Below are 19,117 nucleotides of genomic sequence, written 5' to 3' on the forward strand. Positions count from 1 at the left end.
CTGTATCTCTTGTGAAGGTGTTTGCGCCTTATGCCTGTGGCTCCGGAATCCCTGAGGTGAGTCTCTCAAAATGGTTTATATATGGTTACAATATGAATCTTTTTTGGCTAAAATTTCTTAAAATGTATTCCAGAACATACCACAATTTGATGAATGTTAGGCAGGATTTGATCCTGAGGACATCTAAGGCCTAGGTCTTTCCACAAGTCCCTCCCAGCCTGGGCTACCTGGAAATTAAAGGGAGTTGATTCTTAGCCTCCTGAGGGTTCCTATTGAGCCAGGCTCTGGAAAACCTCCCCTGTTCCCTCTCCAAAAAGCTCCCAGAGTAAATCCCAAGATTCTGACCCGAAAAAGCAGTGTTATTGTGAGCTTTTTCAGAGCAAAAGAAAGAAAACCACTTGGTCCGTTTCCCACAATATGATTCAGGCTACATGGGGTGGTTAAAACCCTGTTAACTACTTTTGGCTTAGATTGCTTGACAGTGACTGAAGACACTGAGACTTAGGTTACCAGGATGACTTTGTCCCTTCCTGTTTCCTGACCAGGTATTAAGTCGCTTTTTTTTTTTTTTTTTGCCAGGGAATCAAGACTATACCTAACCTTTAAGGTTGTTTCAGGGACATTAGCCTTGTCCTGTCAGAATGTGCCTCTTGGGCTACCATGTTTTAACTTGAGGAAAACACCTATCCCTCCCTCTCCAGCTCCTCTTTCATATTTGCACACACTCATACTTACAGTACATCCTTGCCCAGCTGTCACTCCCCTCCCCCTAAAAGAGGGGGAACATGAAAGCTTAAAGAACAGTTCTTGCTTTCTGGGGCTCCTGGGCTCCCTTCCAAACAGGGATCACTGTAGGTCAAGCATTTATATGTCACTTATTCAAAAGATGCAGTTTCTCTAATGAGGTCCAGATGTTTGCTTCTTAGCCTTGTTGACTTCCTTAGTCTATATTCAATCTTTCTGTGTTTGACCTGCAGATAAAAACTATCTTGAGTGGTTTCATTATTAGGGGCTATTTGGGTAAGTGGACTCTGGTTATCAAAACCATCACCTTGGTGCTGGCAGTGTCGTCTGGCTTGAGCCTGGGCAAAGAGGGCCCTCTAGTGCACGTGGCTTGCTGCTGTGGGAACATCCTGTGCCACTGCTTCAACAAATACAGGAAGAATGAAGCCAAGCGCAGAGAGGTAATAACAAATGGCCTTAATAGTCTTTTTTTGGTTGTGAGCATAAATGACACAATCTTAGGGGGTGAGAATTTGGGGGTTCTACCAATGTTAATGCAAACACCCTTTGACCCAGCAATTCCACTTCTAGGAATTTATCCTACAGACATCCTAGCATGTATGTGCACAAAGGCACATAAGGATAGTGCCTCGTCTGACAACATAGTGAAAACCTGAAGCAACAAAAATGTCCATGAATAGGGAACTAATTGAATAAATACTATTCTGTTCATACTGTAGAATACTTTGTAACCATTAAATGAGATAACCTTATATATATTGACTTGGAATTCTGACTATGAAACAGTTAGCTTTAAAAAGTCAGTTTTTGAATAATGTATATAATTCAATTTTTTTGAAAGTGTATATGCACTTATTTATAGAAAATGTCTGGAAAGTGGTTTTACCCCCAACTGGTTTTACTTCCTTCTTTTTTTTAAGACAGTTTCACTCTGTCACCCAGACTGCAGTGCAGTGGCATGATCACGGCTCACTGCAGCCTCAACCTCCCTGGGCTCAGGTGATCCTCCCACCTTAGCCTTCCGAGTAGCTGAAACTACAGGTGCGCACCACCACACCCAGCTAATTTTCGTATTTTTTGTAGAGACAGGGTTTCACTATGTTGCCCAGGCTGTTCTTGAATTCCTGCGCTCAAGCAATCCTGCCTCAGTCTCCCAAACTGCTGGGATTACAGGCGTGAGACACCATGCCTGGCCTATGCCAAACTGTTAAAAATGTTTATCTATGGTGAGTCAGAGAGTGAGGTGGTAGTGAAGAAGATGTAAGGATTTTAACTATTTTATATAATTGTATTCAAGTATATGTTGCTTCTCTTACAAAGTAAGTTACAGAAATATTTTAGTATTTTTTTTTTCTGAGACGGAGTTTTGCTGTTGTTACCCAGGCTGGAGTGCAATGGCGCGATCTCGGCTCACCACAACCTCTGCCTCCTGGGTTCAAGCAATTCTCCTGCCTCAGCCTCCTGAGTAGCTGGGATTACAGGCATGCACCACCATGCCCAGCTAATTTTTGTATTTTTAGTAGAGACGGGGTTTCACCATGTTGACCAGGATGGTCTCGATCTCTTGACCTCGTGATCCACCCGCCTCGGCCTCCCAAAGTGCTGGGATTATAGGCATGAGCCACCGCGCCCGGCCAGAAAGATTTTAAAAGACATTGTTTATTCCTATGGAATAGTACATCTAAGTGCAGTGTATGTTTCAGATGTCAGTTTTTTTTACCTTTGGTTCTATCCAGCACTATATTTGAATTAGTTTCTTTCTGTATTAGACCTCTCTCTCTCTGCCTTTTGTTTCAGCCCAACTCAATTAGTCCCGCCACGGCAACTCTGTGGTGGTTGTCATGTTTATGCAGTTGTTAATGTATGCTGTTTTGAGGAGGAAGGACTTTTTTTTTAAAAGTTCCAAGTCATTGGTTTACTGTTTTTCTTACTATAATTAAGGGCTTAAGAAAATAACGGCTCTTACTTTATTTTCTTTAAATTACAAAGACATTACATATGGAATGGGTCAAAACCAAGGTCGTTTCATTAAAAAGGATTTTTCACAAAACAGGAACCTAATGATTTCTTAGGAAAACAAATGAAAAAAATTAACCTCAGGACCCAGGAGGAAACTCAAAGATATTGAGATTTCAAATGTAGAATAAATTTTGATGGTTCAAGGGAGAAAGTTCCTGGCACAGTTAGAAAGGAGAGGAAAACTAGCAGGAGAGAGAAGATAGGGAAATATGAGTAGATTGTTTAGCTACCTGTCATGTGGTAGAGGGACTTAAAGGCAGTGTTAAATTGGTGAGGTTGGTAAATGGGTTCAACAAAAGGGAAGAGTTGAAAAAACATTTTTTTCTAGAAATACTTTTTTAGAACAGTTATGAAATTTGAATGAGATTTATAGATCAAATAACAGTTGTTGGTGTAAATTTCCTATTTTGATCATTGAACTGTAATTATGGAAGAGACTATCTTTGCTTTTTGGACATAAAAGTATTTATACCCTAAATGCACTGAAGCATTTCAGGGTACATGAGGCTTATATGTGCAACTGACTTTTCTGAGTGAAATTTCATTTCTTCAGAAAAAAAAAATAGAGAATTGTAAAACAAATGTAGTAATGGTAGCAACTGCAGAATCTACATAAAGGATATATAGGAATTCTTTGTGCTATTCTTTTACCTTTTCTGTGTTTAAATTTCTTTTGAAAACATATTTTAATGAGTAAGAGTGAAGTGGTGATTGTTGCTGGTTTTGCATGGATGAAGGTGAATCTGAAATTACAGATTGCTGGGGACGTTCATATTATACAATTAGCATTTTTGTTCATATAGTTTCTAATAAAGTAAGAGAGGAATTTGATTTGGCTGTTTCTCTTTACAGATGCCATGTATTTCTCCAACTATACTTATATGAATATAGTCATGTCTCACTTATTGACAGGGACACATTATGAGAAATGCATTGTTAGGAGATTTCATCACTGTGCAAACATTATAGATTGGACTTACACAGACTGAGATGGTCTAACCTGCTATACACCTAGGCTTTATGATATAGCTTATTGCTCCTAGGCTACCAATCTGTATAGCATGTGACTGTACTGAATACTATGAGCAATTGGAACACAATGGTCAATATCTGTGCATCTAAACATAGAAAAAGTTCAGTAAATATATAATATTATAATTTTATGGGACCATCATGTTGTATGTGGTCCGTCATTGACTGAAACATTGTTACATGGTACATAACAGTATTTGAATCTTTTTTTTTTTGAGACAGGGTCTCAGTCTGTTGGCCTGGCTGGAATGCAGTAGTGTGATCTCGGTTCACTGCAACCTCCATCTCCCAGGCTTGAGCAATCCTCCTACCTCACCGTCTCAAGTAGCTAAGACTACAGGCACATGCCATTATACCCAGCTAATTTTTAGAATTTGTGGACACTGGCTTTTGCCATGTGGCTCAGGCTAGTGTTGAATTCCTGGACTCTAGTGATCCTCCTGCCTCAACCTCCCAAAGTGCTGAGATTACAGGCATGAGCTAACACAACCGCCCAGTATTTGAATCTTAAATTTACTTTCTAGTACTTATTTAGACTTTCCAGTTATTTTTTTCTGTTGTTTTCATCATCAGTGGCAACCTTTTTTTTTCTTTGTCTGATGGCCTTGTCAAAGTGGTCAGATGGTTGAGAGTAAAACAGACTTGAGAAACAAGGGTGTAGACAGACTCCACTCTAATAAAATTAAACCAGCCACCCTGATTCTTTCTCTCTCTTAATTCTTCCTAAACGTAGTTACTGAAATCCCCTTTCTCAAATTGCATGTTGGCTGTCCTCATCTTTCTTAAATGAAAGCCAGTGTAGCTAGGAATTTTAAACCCCTTACAGCTAGCACCAGAGACTCCACTCTTTCCTCCCCATCACTTTCCTGAGCCATCCTACTCTCCCAGAGAATCCTATATGCTTATTTTGCCAAGGACCTTTTTATTCCTTTAAACTCATAATTTTGTTCAGCTTTCTCTAAAACATTTCTTTACTTCTCCAAATCATCTCTCTCTCCATAGCAACGAGAATCCAATGAAAGGACTTGGTCCATCTGTTAATTTCGGTTTGTTTGCCATTACTAGGGTTTGTCATGTTCATTTTACATGTACACACACGCCTACACAGAGCTGGAGCTCTCTAAGTATCACTAGTCTCTTTCTTACTTTATCGCTTTTTTCCTTTGGCTCATTCTTCCTCTCCCACTCTCCTCTAATCCCTTTCCTTGCTGTACTTTAAGTCTTCTCTTAAAAATCTAGTTGCCCCCTTATTTCTAGGTCCATAAGTATATTGGGCATAGAGTAGGGCACAGGGTACAGGAAACTCTGAATACCTATTGCATGAATACTTTCAGCTGCTGAATAGCTGTGAACCGATCGTGACTTTGGTTTTATGTCATTAGAGCCTTCTCAAACATGTCATTTAAAAAGCATTCCTTTACAAAATGCTATATAAATAAATACATCACTGTAAGTACACCATTTGGATGGTGAACAAATAGGTCTAGAAACTCAAATGCAGTTACTGAAGTGAGAATATGGGAGATGGGGGCATAATTTAGAATAAAGCACACGACTAAATGAATTACAAAGGAAAGGCCCTCTTACCTGGTCAAGCATGTGAACTATACATGTGTATTCAAAATTCAGCATACAGTGTTTGAACTTTGTTTTTGACGATATGGAGCATGTGAAGGTTTTTTTAAAAAATGTTCAGTAACCACTAACATTCCTTCTAAAAATATGATTGAGTGGAGGAGAGCAGCATTATTCTATCACTAATTCTGAGTTTTGGATTGTAGGTCTTGTCGGCTGCAGCAGCAGCTGGTGTATCTGTAGCTTTTGGAGCACCTATAGGTGGAGTATTATTCAGCCTTGAAGAGGTAACAACTTTTCATTGCATAACATGTGCATGCTTTTGTGTCAGGAATTTTGTACATTGCAGCGTAATAATTTTATACATAATGTAAAATATCTGTGTATATCACAGTCCCTGAGTGCTCTCTCCAACTTGGTGCTTTACCATGTGACTAAAATTCCACGGGCAGTTTTCATCCTTGAGTTGACTCTAATGCCTGCAGCACAGCTTTTCACCTGAAAGAGTTTATGCATATTAACTGAGTTTACTTTCTCACCTTCTTTCTTCTAGGTCAGCTACTATTTTCCCCTTAAAACATTATGGCGTTCATTTTTTGCTGCCTTGGTGGCAGCATTTACTCTACGCTCCATCAATCCATTTGGGAACAGCCGCCTGGTTCTATTTTATGTGGAGTTTCACACCCCGTGGCATCTCTTTGAGCTCGTGCCATTCATTCTGCTGGGCATATTTGGTGGTCTTTGGGGAGCGCTGTTTATCCGCACAAACATTGCCTGGTGTCGGAAGCGAAAGACCACCCAGTTGGGCAAGTATCCTGTTATAGAGGTACTCGTCGTGACAGCCATCACTGCCGTCCTGGCTTTCCCCAATGAATACACTCGGATGAGCACAAGTGAGCTCATTTCTGAGCTGTTTAATGACTGTGGCCTTCTGGACTCCTCCAAGCTCTGTGATTATGAGAACCGTTTCAACACAAGCAAGGGGGGTGAACTGCCTGACAGACCGGCTGGTGTGGGAGTCTACAGTGCAATGTGGCAGCTGGCTTTAACACTCATACTGAAAATTGTCATTACTATATTCACCTTTGGCATGAAGGTGAGGAATTCTTTTAGGACTCAGTGGCTGCATGCATGGCTGTGGGTTTTGGAGGGCAAAGCCCAGGTATCATACAATCCTGATAGCTCATATGGTGCTTTCAAATCCCCCTCACATTATTCCCTTACCCCCAAAGCCTTTTTTTACCCCATATGTTCTCATAACTTGCTAGACAATTGTACTTCTATCTCAAATTGTCCAAGCCTTGAGTTGTCCAAATGCCAGCCTCAGTGATGAAATTTTAGGAAGAATGTTTTCTCCTTTTCTGTGGAAAACATATTTTGCCCCTCAAAAGGGATGGTGAGGTATTTATTCCAGTACATTTTATATTAAAACGATATCTGACTAGCACAGTGTTAGTCCTTATGGGGTGGCTTTAGAGTTTATCAATAAAGCACAATATTGATTGAACCAAAGAAGTTGCTGGGATTCAACCATTTTGACTGCTAAAATGGCAATTTCCTGTGGTTCAACCCAATATATAGCTAAATGTATTTTTTACAGTTGGTATCAATGTTCAATTGCCAATAAGTGGGATCCACTTCACAGGTGATCCTTAGTTAATATTTAAGCTATCAAAAGTGAATATCAGGCTGGCATGTTTTACTTTCGGTACCTGTTACCATTCCATGTTTCAGAAGCCAGAAAAGAAAATTTGTTAAGGTATTTTCCTCCTCTTTTCTAGGTTTTTGGTTGGTTGTCTCTTTTCTTCAGCGCCCTAACTACCAAGTAATTTTCCTCTGTTCTCTAGAGAAATGGAGATTCAAGTCAGAAAAGAAGAGATAGCAACTCAGTTTAGGCAATACTATAATCTCTAAGATGACACCATTTATCCCTTCAATACTGGGATGGGATGGAGACCCTGGGAAGTTTTGCAGTGCTTCTTGAGTTAATTTTCACCTCATGCCTGCATTCCTTCACTTAAAGGGAATGTGTAAACCATCAGAACACCAGCTTCAAATGCATTCCAGAATCAAACACAGGCTGTTTAAAAAGAATCTGCTGTTTTGGTTATCCTTATCATCATTTCCCTCTCTTAGTACAGAATATTAATAATTTACTAGGAGTCAAGAAAAAGAGTGGGGAAATAGATGACCTTTCCTTTTTTGGTTAATCATATAGCCATAGTCATGATCTCATTTAGAAATTTTAATTGTTTAATCTTTCTTGATACTGTTATAAAATAGACTGAAACCATATGTGCCGTCCTTTTTGTGTGAGCAGTGGGCTAAGATTCAATATATGCGCATGGTTATGAGTGTTCCATTTAAATCCCATCACCAGTCTTTACTAAATCTTGACCTTCGGTGGGTTACTTAACCTCTCTGAACCTTAGGTTCTTTGGCATTTGGGAATAATAATGCCTACCTCCTGGGGTTATAAAGAACCCCATGAATCTTGCATGTAGAGCATCCAGCATAGAACATGGTAGGTACTCAAAAAAGGGTAGTCGTTGTTGATAAGAATTCAAAATTGGTGGAAATGTCTGCATATATGAGAAACTCCATCTATTTTCCTTTTTCTTTGGGAAAGGCCTAATTTCTGCCTCCAGTTCTGTGTTGGTCTGGAGAGTTCAGGCTCTTGCCTGATGGATCCCAAATCAGGGTAAGCTTCTTTGCAGTTGTCCTTGCCTGCACATCCCAGAGAACCTCTAGTCTCTGTAGTGTTACACAGATCTTTACAGCCACTTGCTAGCATAGTGCATAGTTAAATTGTAATTGGCCTGTTTGCTTTGCAGAGGGTCAGTCCTCCAGCCCTTACCGTGTACCAAGCAGTTGCATCATTTCTCACTAACCATCTATTGCTTTCTCTTTGCAGATCCCTTCTGGCCTCTTTATCCCTAGCATGGCTGTTGGTGCTATAGCAGGTCGACTTCTAGGAGTAGGAATGGAACAACTGGCTTATTACCACCAGGAATGGACCATCTTCAATAGCTGGTGTAGTCAGGGAGCTGATTGCATCACCCCTGGCCTTTATGCAATGGTTGGGGCTGCAGCCTGCTTAGGTGAGTAGTATTTGCTTTAATTTCGAAGAATTTGCTACCCAGGTGACAAGCAACAGAAGAGTTGGTTATGAGCATGGTTATATGACCTTACACCCATGGAGATCATAGTGGATATTTTCTGAAAGCTAGGACTGCAGCAGTGCCTGGTTAAACACAATTGGCTGCAGGAAAATTTAAATGCCCATCCCTTTCCAGTTAGGTTTGCCATTCTCCAAGCACATTAAGAAAGCATCTAGTATACAGATGAGGAAACTAAAAAAAAAAAAAAAAAAAAAAGTAAAAATCATAATAAAAAAGAATGGGAATTCTGCTCTCTCATACTGGGGAAATAATCAGAAATTTGGACAAAGATATCTGCACAAGAATGTGTATCATAGTATAAGCAAAAAATTAGAATCAACCTGAATTTGCACGAGGGACGGTTAAATATTGTGGTACATCATATGATGTTATACAATGCAGCCTTTAAATATGATGTTAATATGTTTAACATCTTAAAATATAATGTTAATATGTTTAACATCTTAAAATATGATGTTATATAAATTTGTAATAATATGCAAAATGTTCCCATCATAAAGTAGAAGGGGAAATGTGGCAGAAAATTAAACATATAATGTGAGCTCACTTATTTAAAAACGTACATTTTTGCATAGAAAGAAACTTGAAAAAGTTATTCAAAATTTTTACTGTGCTTATTTATCAGCAGTGAGCTAATAGATAATAACGTTTATATTCTCTGGATTTTCCACACCGGGCATGTATTCTCAAATTAGGGAAAAGAAGCAACAGAAAAATAAAAGAACAAAGAATCAAGAAAGCATCTTGAGCTGGACACAGTAGCTCATACCTGTAATCCTAGCTAGTTAGGAGGCAGAGGAGGGAGGATCGCTTGAGGTTAGGAGTTTGAGGCCAGCTGGGCAAAGTAGCGAAACCCCAACTTTACAAAAAAATAAAAATTTAGCCAGGTGTGGTGACATGTGCCTGTAGTCTCAGCTACTCAGGAGATTGAGGTGGGAGGATCACTTGAGCCTGGGAGATGGAGGTTGCAGTTAGCAGTGATAATGCCAGTACACTCTAGCCTGGGTGACAGAGCACAAAACCCATTTCAAAAAAAAAGAAAAGAAAAGAAAAAGAAAAGCAGAAGGCATCTTGTGAATGTATTTTGAGAACTCTGAATCATGTCCATTGTAACCTTGCTTTCTTGAAATCTCTGGGGCCTGCACAGTTATAGGTGAGACCTCATTGTTTCTGGTAGGTCAGCTTTTCCTGGAAAGGCCCATAATTGTAAGAATCCTATGTTTTGCCTGCCTCAGTAGACTGTGTCTATTTCTTTGCAGGTGGGGTGACTCGGATGACTGTTTCTCTTGTTGTAATAATGTTTGAACTGACTGGTGGCTTAGAATACATCGTACCTCTGATGGCTGCAGCCATGACAAGCAAGTGGGTGGCAGATGCTCTTGGGCGGGAGGGCATCTATGATGCCCACATCCGTCTGAATGGGTACCCCTTTCTGGAAGCCAAAGAAGAGTTTGCTCATAAGACCCTGGCAATGGATGTGATGAAACCCCGGAGAAATGATCCTTTGTTGACTGTCCTTACTCAGGACAGTATGACTGTGGAAGATGTGGAGACCATAATCAGTGAAACCACTTACAGTGGCTTCCCAGTGGTGGTATCCCGCGAGTCTCAAAGACTTGTGGGCTTTGTCCTCCGAAGAGATCTCATCATTTCAATTGGTAAGGATTTCAGAAAGGAGATGGTGGAATCCACTGTGTAACTCAATACATATGCATGAAATGAGGGAAGACAGGGAAGAGGGGACTGGTTAGGAGCCAGAAGGATAGAACTAGCACTTCCATCTTCAGTTTTCTTTTTCCTTCTATTCTAATAGAAAATGCTCGAAAGAAACAGGATGGGGTTGTTAGCACTTCCATCATTTATTTCACGGAGCATTCTCCTCCATTGCCACCATACACTCCACCCACTCTAAAGCTTCGGAACATCCTGGATCTCAGCCCCTTCACTGTGACTGACCTTACACCCATGGAGATCGTAGTGGATATTTTCCGAAAACTGGGACTGCGGCAGTGCCTGGTTACACACAATGGGTAAGAAGTCTTGAGTGAAAGCAAATTGGATTGTGGGAGAAAAGAGAATGCAGGGAGAGAAAGAAGGAGAGCCTAGTTTAAATGAACATTAGTAGCACTTTCAAGACTTTTTGAAGCTCTGAGATGAAAGTGGATAGGTTTTTAAATCATAATATAAAAGGAGTTTTGGAAAGAACATGTGTTTGAGAGATGTGAACTGCTAGATTGCACATTATAAATAACTCAGTTTCTCCCTCACAAAGGAAACAGCTGTGTTTTGTACACAGGCAGCACTGAAATTATAATAACTTCAGGTAGTAGTATATTTGTGGTGTTTGGCTGTACAGTCTCCTTGTTGTTATTACTTGAGGATAAGAAAACCAAGTTTCAGTGAGGCGAGATTTATACAACGTTCCCCAGCTAATAGTAGAGAAAGGCTTTAAACACAAGTCTTCGGACTCTCAAGCCCAAGGCTCTTTCCTTCCTGGGATAGTTTTTATCAAGTAAAGGGAACCCTTCTATTTTTATTGGAAAAGAAGGGAGGTTGAGGAGAGGGGTGGATTTTTTCCCCAACATGCTACATTAATCCAGCAATTATATAAGAATTTCACCTCTGAAATTTCTAAATGGTATAACAGATGCCTTGCATGATTTAAATCAGTAAGGGGACTTTACCTAACTGGTTAATTCAGCATCTACTGAATCCCTGCTCCATGTAAGAGGGTATTCCACTAGATTCCAGGGAGACACAAAAATGAGTAAGACCCTTCTGTGCCCTCAAGGAACATGTAGTGTTTTAGGGAAGGCAAGAAACCACCAGTGGTTATAGTACAATAGCAAAGGAGACAAGTGCCCCTGAGGAGGCCTGCCCAGAATGTGTATGCTGTTGCTGTGAGGAGGGCAGAATTCCTGCTGGCTCACAGAATCAGGGAAGGTGATCTGGAATAGGGGTGTTTGAACTGGGCTGCAGTAGAGAAGATTCAGATATGTAGCAAAGAATATTTAAACCAGAGAAAATTGCAGGGTCTGAGACCTAGAGGTAGGAACACTTGCGTATTAGGAACGCACACATCATTCTGTTTGCCTGGGGCACATGTCCTGCTCCTGTGATCTCATACTGAAAGGGCAGCTAGTGATCAAAGACAAAGTTGAAAAGGACTTAGGAGGACAGGTATCACCTTTGGCAATGCTGTTTTAACTACAGATATACTTTTGTTGTGTTGTGTTGTGTTGTGTTTGTCTTTTAGGCGATTGCTTGGAATCATTACCAAAAAGGATGTGTTAAAGCATATAGCACAGATGGCGAACCAAGATCCTGATTCCATTCTCTTCAACTAGAATCACAGACATAGGGTTCTGGATGTAAAGCAGGAAGACAGACCATGGATATGTTTTATTAATGGGGTACCCAAAACACATTTCCCATATTTGGATGGTGAAGTCATGTTAGTGTGTTGTCTCTTTCCTACAAGTTAACCAATTGCACTACATAATCTCTGGAAATTAACTTTCTCTTTAGGAGAAATTACAGTTAGGCTTCCGTGATGTTACGTTAGGAAGATTTCATGAAAGAATAATTAAGATTGCTATGGTTTAATTATATTTGTTTTTTTAAAGATTTTTTTAACTTAAAAAGTAGTTAGCCAATATGCAATCACTGAAAACTATGCAAGAAAAATTGCAACCATCCTGACCTATAGCTTGTAGGAAACTGATGAAAAAGTCACTCTTTTGGGATCTGTTATTACTGGAAGATGAAGTGTAAACTAAGGAGCTTTGCTTTTCAAACCAGAGAAAGGAAAGCCAGAAGGAAAAGAGTAATGGTATTTTCTAGACTGTGAAGATTCAGTTCAAATGTTATCCTTGTTCCTGTTACAATATTTCGCATTATTAATTTGTTATGTGTGTATGTTTATGTTAATGTTAATTTCTGATCATAAGACAATGCTGCTTTGGTTAATCTCTTCTAAATAATTTAGAGAGATTGACTTTTATAGCTTGCTTGTTCCTGGTACTCTTTTGAAGTGCACAAAGAAAAGTTACAGAGCTTTCTCCTTGTCTGCAAAAAGGGTAATTTTCCAGGTGGTATTTGTTAGCTGGTAGACAAGGACTTTGCCAAGAATTTGTTAGTAGCAAGGAATGATTTCCTCCAGCTTCCTTGAAATGAATAATTAGTAAACTTCTAAGCAAAGTCAATGACTAGGAGTTTCACATTTTTTGTGAGGTCCTAACTCTCTTACCCAGATGCCACCTCCATGAATGATGGTGCTTTAGGCTTCTGGAATATGTAAGAACAGTAAAGGGAACCAAGTCTAGACTGCATACTGGTAAACCAGGGAAGATTCAGAACTGCATCTGCATCCTCATGCATTCCTTTGTAGAGACCACCACTACTAAAATAACTGGACACTCATGGTTCCTCACAGCGATAAGTACATATAACAGGCCAGTGTGTTGTCCCCATGAACAAGAATTAGGCTTGGGATACTTCCAGATATATTCAAGGTGTTGGAACAGGATAGGCAGCTGTGACTCCCTCAAGAGTCCTTAGAATTCTAAATAAAATGCAGAGCCATCCTAAGAGCCAGCGGTATGGACAAGGCCTGGTGGCACCAAAGGTGCTTGTATCCAATTGAAAAGGTATCTGTCTCCATTTCATACCACCTTTATTGCAGTTAAAAAGAAAATCACACTCTAGGGACACTTAGTGGAATTACAGAGCCACCATCATCATTCCAACCACTATTTCATTTTCTGTAGTTTTACCTCTGAGCAATTATTCCCCCTCCATTCTGTTCCCCTTCTTACTCCTTAGTACTGAATCCTTTGTTTGGGATCGAGTGCTGCTCGTAATCATTACTACTGCAAAAAATAACTCCCAGGGCTAAATTGTAAACCAAGGCTCATCAGTCTCACAACACATGAACCAGAGGTAACACACAGCTATTTTCTTTGCCATGTGGCCCAGTTGCTGCTGCCATGCCTTCATTTCCACACTGGATGCCTATGGCAGTGAGATTTCACTGCCGGGGTAAGAGTTCAACCTGGATCATTTTATATCTCTGTTCCTAGCACCTCCCAACATGCTTGCAGCCCAGAATCAGTGGTCATTCTGCATAGTCCCACCAACCCTCTACCCCCAAACACTTCAGTGTACCTCATTTTAAGAGTTGCTGATCCCTGAATGTAGGATGTTTTTACCCCTAGTTCTTAACTTTCCAAAATCTGAAATTATTTTTTTTGCTCAGAACTGGGTAGCCATTTTTTATTTTATTTTTAAAATAATCAAGTGAGTCACTAGAGTTTCTCCTTGTGAGTATATCACTTTAGGATTTTAATGAAAAAGAAAAAAACTCTGGGGTACATTGTATCATAGTCATGGCTCAGTAACCACATATTTTGTCCTTTCCATGCCACTGATTCCTTCATATGAGACTATTTGCCTGACTACTCTGTATATTGTATAGAAATCAAAGCTCTTATCTGTACATTTCTGGTCCAATACCTGTCTTATTAGTTGTCCTTCCCCACTAAAGTTTGCAAAACAGAAAATGTTACTATTTCTGGTATTTAATGACAAGGAAAGGTTTGGTTGTATTTCATGGTGCAGTAGCAATAAGGAGGGTGTCTTAATTCTGTCTTTGTTTTTCTTCTAGACTGTTCTTGATTTTAGACAGATGAGCCAGTGTTAAGGTGCTACTTCAGAGAATAAATCCGAGAAATCAGATAACACTGTGCCAAGGTATACTTTGTAGATTCTAAGCACCGATTGGCCCTCCAGAGAATGACAATATCCCTTTGTTACCTCACTCCTGATCCATCTCATTCATTAACCTCAGCTTCTCAGGAATTCTTGTAGCTTGTACACTAGAAGTAGCTATAGTATATGGTATCTACTATATGTCCAATCCTATGGTTTGGCTCAAAGTTTGGCTAATTGCGGCTAGAGCTCTCTTCTAGACTGCTAGCTCAGCACCTTGACACTCTAAGTTTCTTGTCTTGAGGAAAAGGAAAATGTTTTTTCTGCCATTGCCACTTTAACAGTTGGACATGCTTCAGCAACAAACACAGTCAGTATAGGGAGGACCGTCAGCAGTGTCAAATGACCACATACCTCAATGGCAAAACACTAGATGGTTTGGGATTTAAAAATTAATGAGATGAGACAATTTTGGTATTAAATGAGAAAATTGTCTGACACAAGGGAAGGGTTTACAAAAGAATGCCTATTAGTGCTTCAACAGAGTTAGGATTTTCCAAGGAAGAGTAGCTAGTAGACATCCAGCCATAAAAGGAATGAGAGTCTATAGATTTGTAAAAGTCAAATTGCTATATTTTGTGTCTTCAGATCTTCAATTTAAAGAATTTCAAGAACCTGAAATAGTTAAAATGCATGATTCATTATATTGGAGGGAAAAAGCAGGGGACTGATAATACAAAATAATGGCAAGTTTAAAAATCATTTCTACTTGGATGTTTGGTTAGAAACATATTCCAATGCTCTCCTCTTTCTCTGGCCACAGCATCCTGGCTCAGCCCAGCTGTTGAGTAGAGGGCATAAGATCCACAGAACAGATATCCTCTGGTAGATAAGCTGACATTGATGATACTTTGAATTTGCTAGCTGGTGGAGCAAATGATTAATTTGTGATTAAACTGAAAAACAATTGAATTGTTTTTGCACCAAAGGCTGAATCTAAACCCTTTACAGGAAGAACAGAGCATAGTATACATCTCCTAGCAGATCTTCAATTCTGTTTGAACATAAGAGTGATAAAGTCACTGGGGCTTAGTGAGCTCTAAGGCCGTGAAGTAATTCACAACCAAGATCTTGTGATCCCATTGAGGTGTGAGGGGGGCAAATATGTTTTCAAAAACGTAGTATGCAATGGAATCCATTATAGAAATTAACCACTGCTGTATGTTGTAAGTAGTTCAGTCACGTTTTGTGGTTCGATCTTGATTTTCATTTATTTTGTTAGGTGATGGATAGGAAGATGTACTTGTTATTCCACAGTACCTCTTGTTTTTGTTTTTAAAAAAATGAACAGTGCAATCTTTGAAATTATGTTTTTAATAATGATAGTGAAGACAATGGTGAGAACTTGAAACAGCCAGCATATTTTATATTGCCAAAGTACTTACTAATGGCTGACCACACTCTTGTGAAGAACTGGGTCCCCTACACTGGATCAGAGCCAACTGCAAGCCACCCATCAAAGAAAGCAAGAGAACATCTTTTGGGTGGTCCATAGAACATTGAGCTCTTAAAAACCCTGAGAAAAATTAGGAATTTAGAAAGTAAGTGGGAGGCAGAATATTGAGTCCTTTTTTAAAAAGAAATTAGATGTCTAAATATGTGGTTTGCACTTAAATGTCCTAAAGCCTTGATTTTTTTTTCTTTCTTTCTTTTTTTTTTTGGAGACGAACTCTCACTCTGTCACCAGACTGGAGTGCAGTGCTGCAGTCTCAGCTCACTGCAACCTCTGCCTCCCGGATTCAAGCAATCCCCTGCCTCAGCCTCCCAAGTGGCTGGGACTACAGGCGCCCGCCACCACACCCCGCTAATTTTTGTATTTTTAGTAAAGACAGGATTTTACCATGATGGCCAGGATAGTCTTGATCTCCTGACCTTGTGATCCACCCATCTCGGCCTCCCAAAGTGCTGGGATTACAGACGTGAGCCACTGCGCCCAGCCAAATCTTTATTTTTTTAGCCACCTCTGGGATTTTCTGGGTTCCCTTTGAAGAATAAACTAAAAGTTTATTCTCCAGGCCATGGAAAAAGCCCTGCTAAGAAACTATTTGAATGGTGTAAGATGATGGAAAAAAAACCATCCCACACCCCTATAACATATATTCTGGCATTTATAAACTGTTTGATCATGTGCCTCAAGGGCAGAAAAAGTTAAGTAATCCTCCAAAGACCAGATTTTCTAAGGAAATGAGTGGTTCGAAGCAATGTTTGTCTCAAGGGTAGTCTAGTTTCATGGATAGGGCTGACCCAAGACATCTGCTCATGAAGAAATGTGGCATCTGTTGCCATTTCCTAAACTATACCATTTAGATAGTCTTGAATTTCGATAGCAATTTTTTTAAAAATGTATATTTTTGCCTCCTAGTATGTCCTTATTATATATTGAAATAAAAAGTGAGAGTTCCTCAGATCAGAGCTCAGGAGCTGTGTCAATTTGAAGTTCAACTGGTGTAGTGGTCCTGGGGTGATCACTGACTTTGGTTTGTTTCAAATTTCAGTTGCTTGCTCCAGGAAGAGAAGTCCTGAGAACAATGGGTGTTAGCAACTTGAAGTTACTCCCCAAACGTTTACTGGCCACATTCTCATTTCTAAACATCTGGAGCTGGGTAAAGGTTTGAATAGATGTAGGGAACAAAATTGTTTTTTCTATGGTGTAGCCTATTTTTGCCAAATCACCCAAAAAAGAAAGTATATGATGGTTTGCATTTCTTGGATGGGACCTATCAGGTCACCCAGCCCAATCTTGCAGTCATAAATTCCTACCTCTTAGTTCCTTTCAAAAGGTCTTCAGCCTCTGTGTGTACACTCATTGAATGAATGCTTTGCCTAAAGTTTGGGCTTTTGAAGAAAAACAGCATGTGAGAATATAAAAATATGAGAGTTAAAAAAAAAGATCTCTACCTCTCCTCCCTCTCCCTTGTCCCACCTTGCTCTCTGTCTCGTTCTCTTTACCTCTCCCCACCATGCCCTGAATTCAAATTTCTCTTTGTTTTTTTACAGGCATGTTGTTTTGAATGTGGACTTTGGGGGTGGGAGAGGATTGTTCTGAGACAAGAAAATGGAAGATACTTCTGAGTTGATGGGACCAACAGGGCTTTGCTTCTCTGTGAGGGCCAAAGCCATTGATACTTGGGGGTGTTGAGGGCTTTAGCATCTCAAGGCAGACATATGAAGCATTTACTACTAAACTGTATTATCTACTAGTCCAAATCTGTTGGAATTCAGGAGCAGTCTAAGATTTGCTGAGTGAAATGCCATCTAGCAAAATCAAGAAGAGGGTGTGGCCTGAGAGGGGAATGTTCAGCCTCACTATCACATTAAGGGTACCTCAAAATACATGGTCCTTCCAGTGTGTTCCTTTCCCTTCCTTCATTTCACTTTGTCCCCTCTTCTTCCTTTCTCTCCCATTGTCCTGCCTTTTTAGCACTCACCTTTTTATATACGTATGTATTTACTTTTTTATTATATATTTGGTCCTTTAGGACTATGTGATGATTAAGAATTTATTCCATTCAAGATTTTAAAATGATGTGTTTCATATTTTGTTCTCTTAAACTGTCTTTTGAAGCTATGCTGCTAACCAGGTACAGGCCAGAAAGGAGGTGGCCCTGTCAATACCTCGGTCATGTGAGCTAAGGGGGACAGTGATGTTATGTGGGTGAGACTCTTCTTCATTTGACCAAGGCCAGCCTCCTGCTGTTACCTCTGCCCATTCATTTCTGGCTGTGGGAAAACTACCACCCATTGGGTGAGCCAATGAGACCAGGAAGATCAGAGGGGCCAGGTTCCAGCCCATGGGCCACTATTTGAATCTCTCTGTAGTAAGCTCATTTGTAGGGCTGGCTCCAACTGCAGTAGCCAAAGAAAACTTGTCTGACTCGACATTTTAATGCCTGAGAGTTGGTGAAAGTTCAGCAGTGACTAGGCATCCAGAAAGTAGCTTCAACCAAAGCTAACAGAGCCCAAGTTTCCACAGGAAGTTTGGTGCTGAGATGTCTAGAGCAGTTATGTATCTGAGTGTTGCCAGCCCTTAGCCATGCTTTCTTAGCTTTATTCTTGCCTGTTCCTAGGCATAGCCTGAACCAGAGCTATAGCTCACTGCTCACTTTATTCCACTCCCTAGTCATGCAGAACAACATAGTCTAAAAAGGAAGATGTGGACTGGGGAGATGGGAGACCTGGTTTCTATTCCCTATGCTTCTACTAACTAGCCTCAAGATCTTAACCGCTCTGTGCCTCAGTGTTCCCATCTGCAAATGGGGATAGTGTTAATTGCCCTACCTACCTCACAGGGTTGTTGTGAGGATAAACTGAGACAATGAATTGGAAGAACTTTGACAAGTAAGTGCTATGCAAATTGTAAGAAATGGAAACAATCATGTTAAAGGCAATGGAATGGACATTGGCAGAAGGGTTAATGGATCGTTCAGCCCTTTCTCTTTGTGGCTTAAACCCAGGTCGCCATTGCTTTATACATTTTCACTTAGCACAGATTTGTAATTATGCATGTAATAAAGCACAGCCTTATCCACTCTGGTGTCTGGTGTGTTTCTAAAGACCCTAAACTTGGTAGCTATTGATTTCTCATCAGAAAACCACAGAGGCAGAGTGGAAGGCTCAGTGGACAGTAGCATAAAACACAACCGCAAACCCCTACTGGCACGCCCACTGCTTAAAAAGATTTATTAAATACTTATTTTCACATTTACAGACTCAGTAATACTCTTTACCATAAGGAGGCAAAGGAGAGGCAGCTTGCATTTTTGGAGATGTTCCAGATACCCAGATACCTCATTCAT

General features: G+C 40.1%; 1 protein-coding gene across 3 annotated transcripts in view; it reads left to right on the forward strand.

Annotated features, from left to right (window-relative positions):
- CLCN5 (chloride voltage-gated channel 5) overlaps positions 1 to 18,850 on the forward strand; it is a 163,767-nt gene extending 144,917 nt beyond the window's left edge. For all 3 annotated transcript variants that reach the window (XM_078363242.1, XM_002762861.6, XM_002762862.6), the window contains 8 exons: positions 1 to 56; positions 978 to 1,184; positions 5,577 to 5,657; positions 5,924 to 6,466; positions 8,285 to 8,471; positions 9,812 to 10,210; positions 10,366 to 10,582; positions 11,809 to 18,850. The exon at positions 1 to 56 is cut by the window's left edge and continues 67 nt beyond it. In XM_078363242.1, coding sequence (XP_078219368.1) covers positions 1 to 56; positions 978 to 1,184; positions 5,577 to 5,657; positions 5,924 to 6,466; positions 8,285 to 8,471; positions 9,812 to 10,210; positions 10,366 to 10,582; positions 11,809 to 11,899 — 1,781 coding nt within the window. In that variant the 3' untranslated portion in view covers positions 11,900 to 18,850. The remainder of the gene's footprint in view (positions 57 to 977; positions 1,185 to 5,576; positions 5,658 to 5,923; positions 6,467 to 8,284; positions 8,472 to 9,811; positions 10,211 to 10,365; positions 10,583 to 11,808) is intronic.
- Positions 18,851 to 19,117: the final 267 nt, after the last annotated feature.

The sequence above is a fragment of the Callithrix jacchus genome, chromosome X, assembly GCF_049354715.1.
Source record: "Callithrix jacchus isolate 240 chromosome X, calJac240_pri, whole genome shotgun sequence".
Taxonomy (NCBI): Eukaryota; Metazoa; Chordata; class Mammalia; order Primates; family Cebidae; genus Callithrix; species Callithrix jacchus.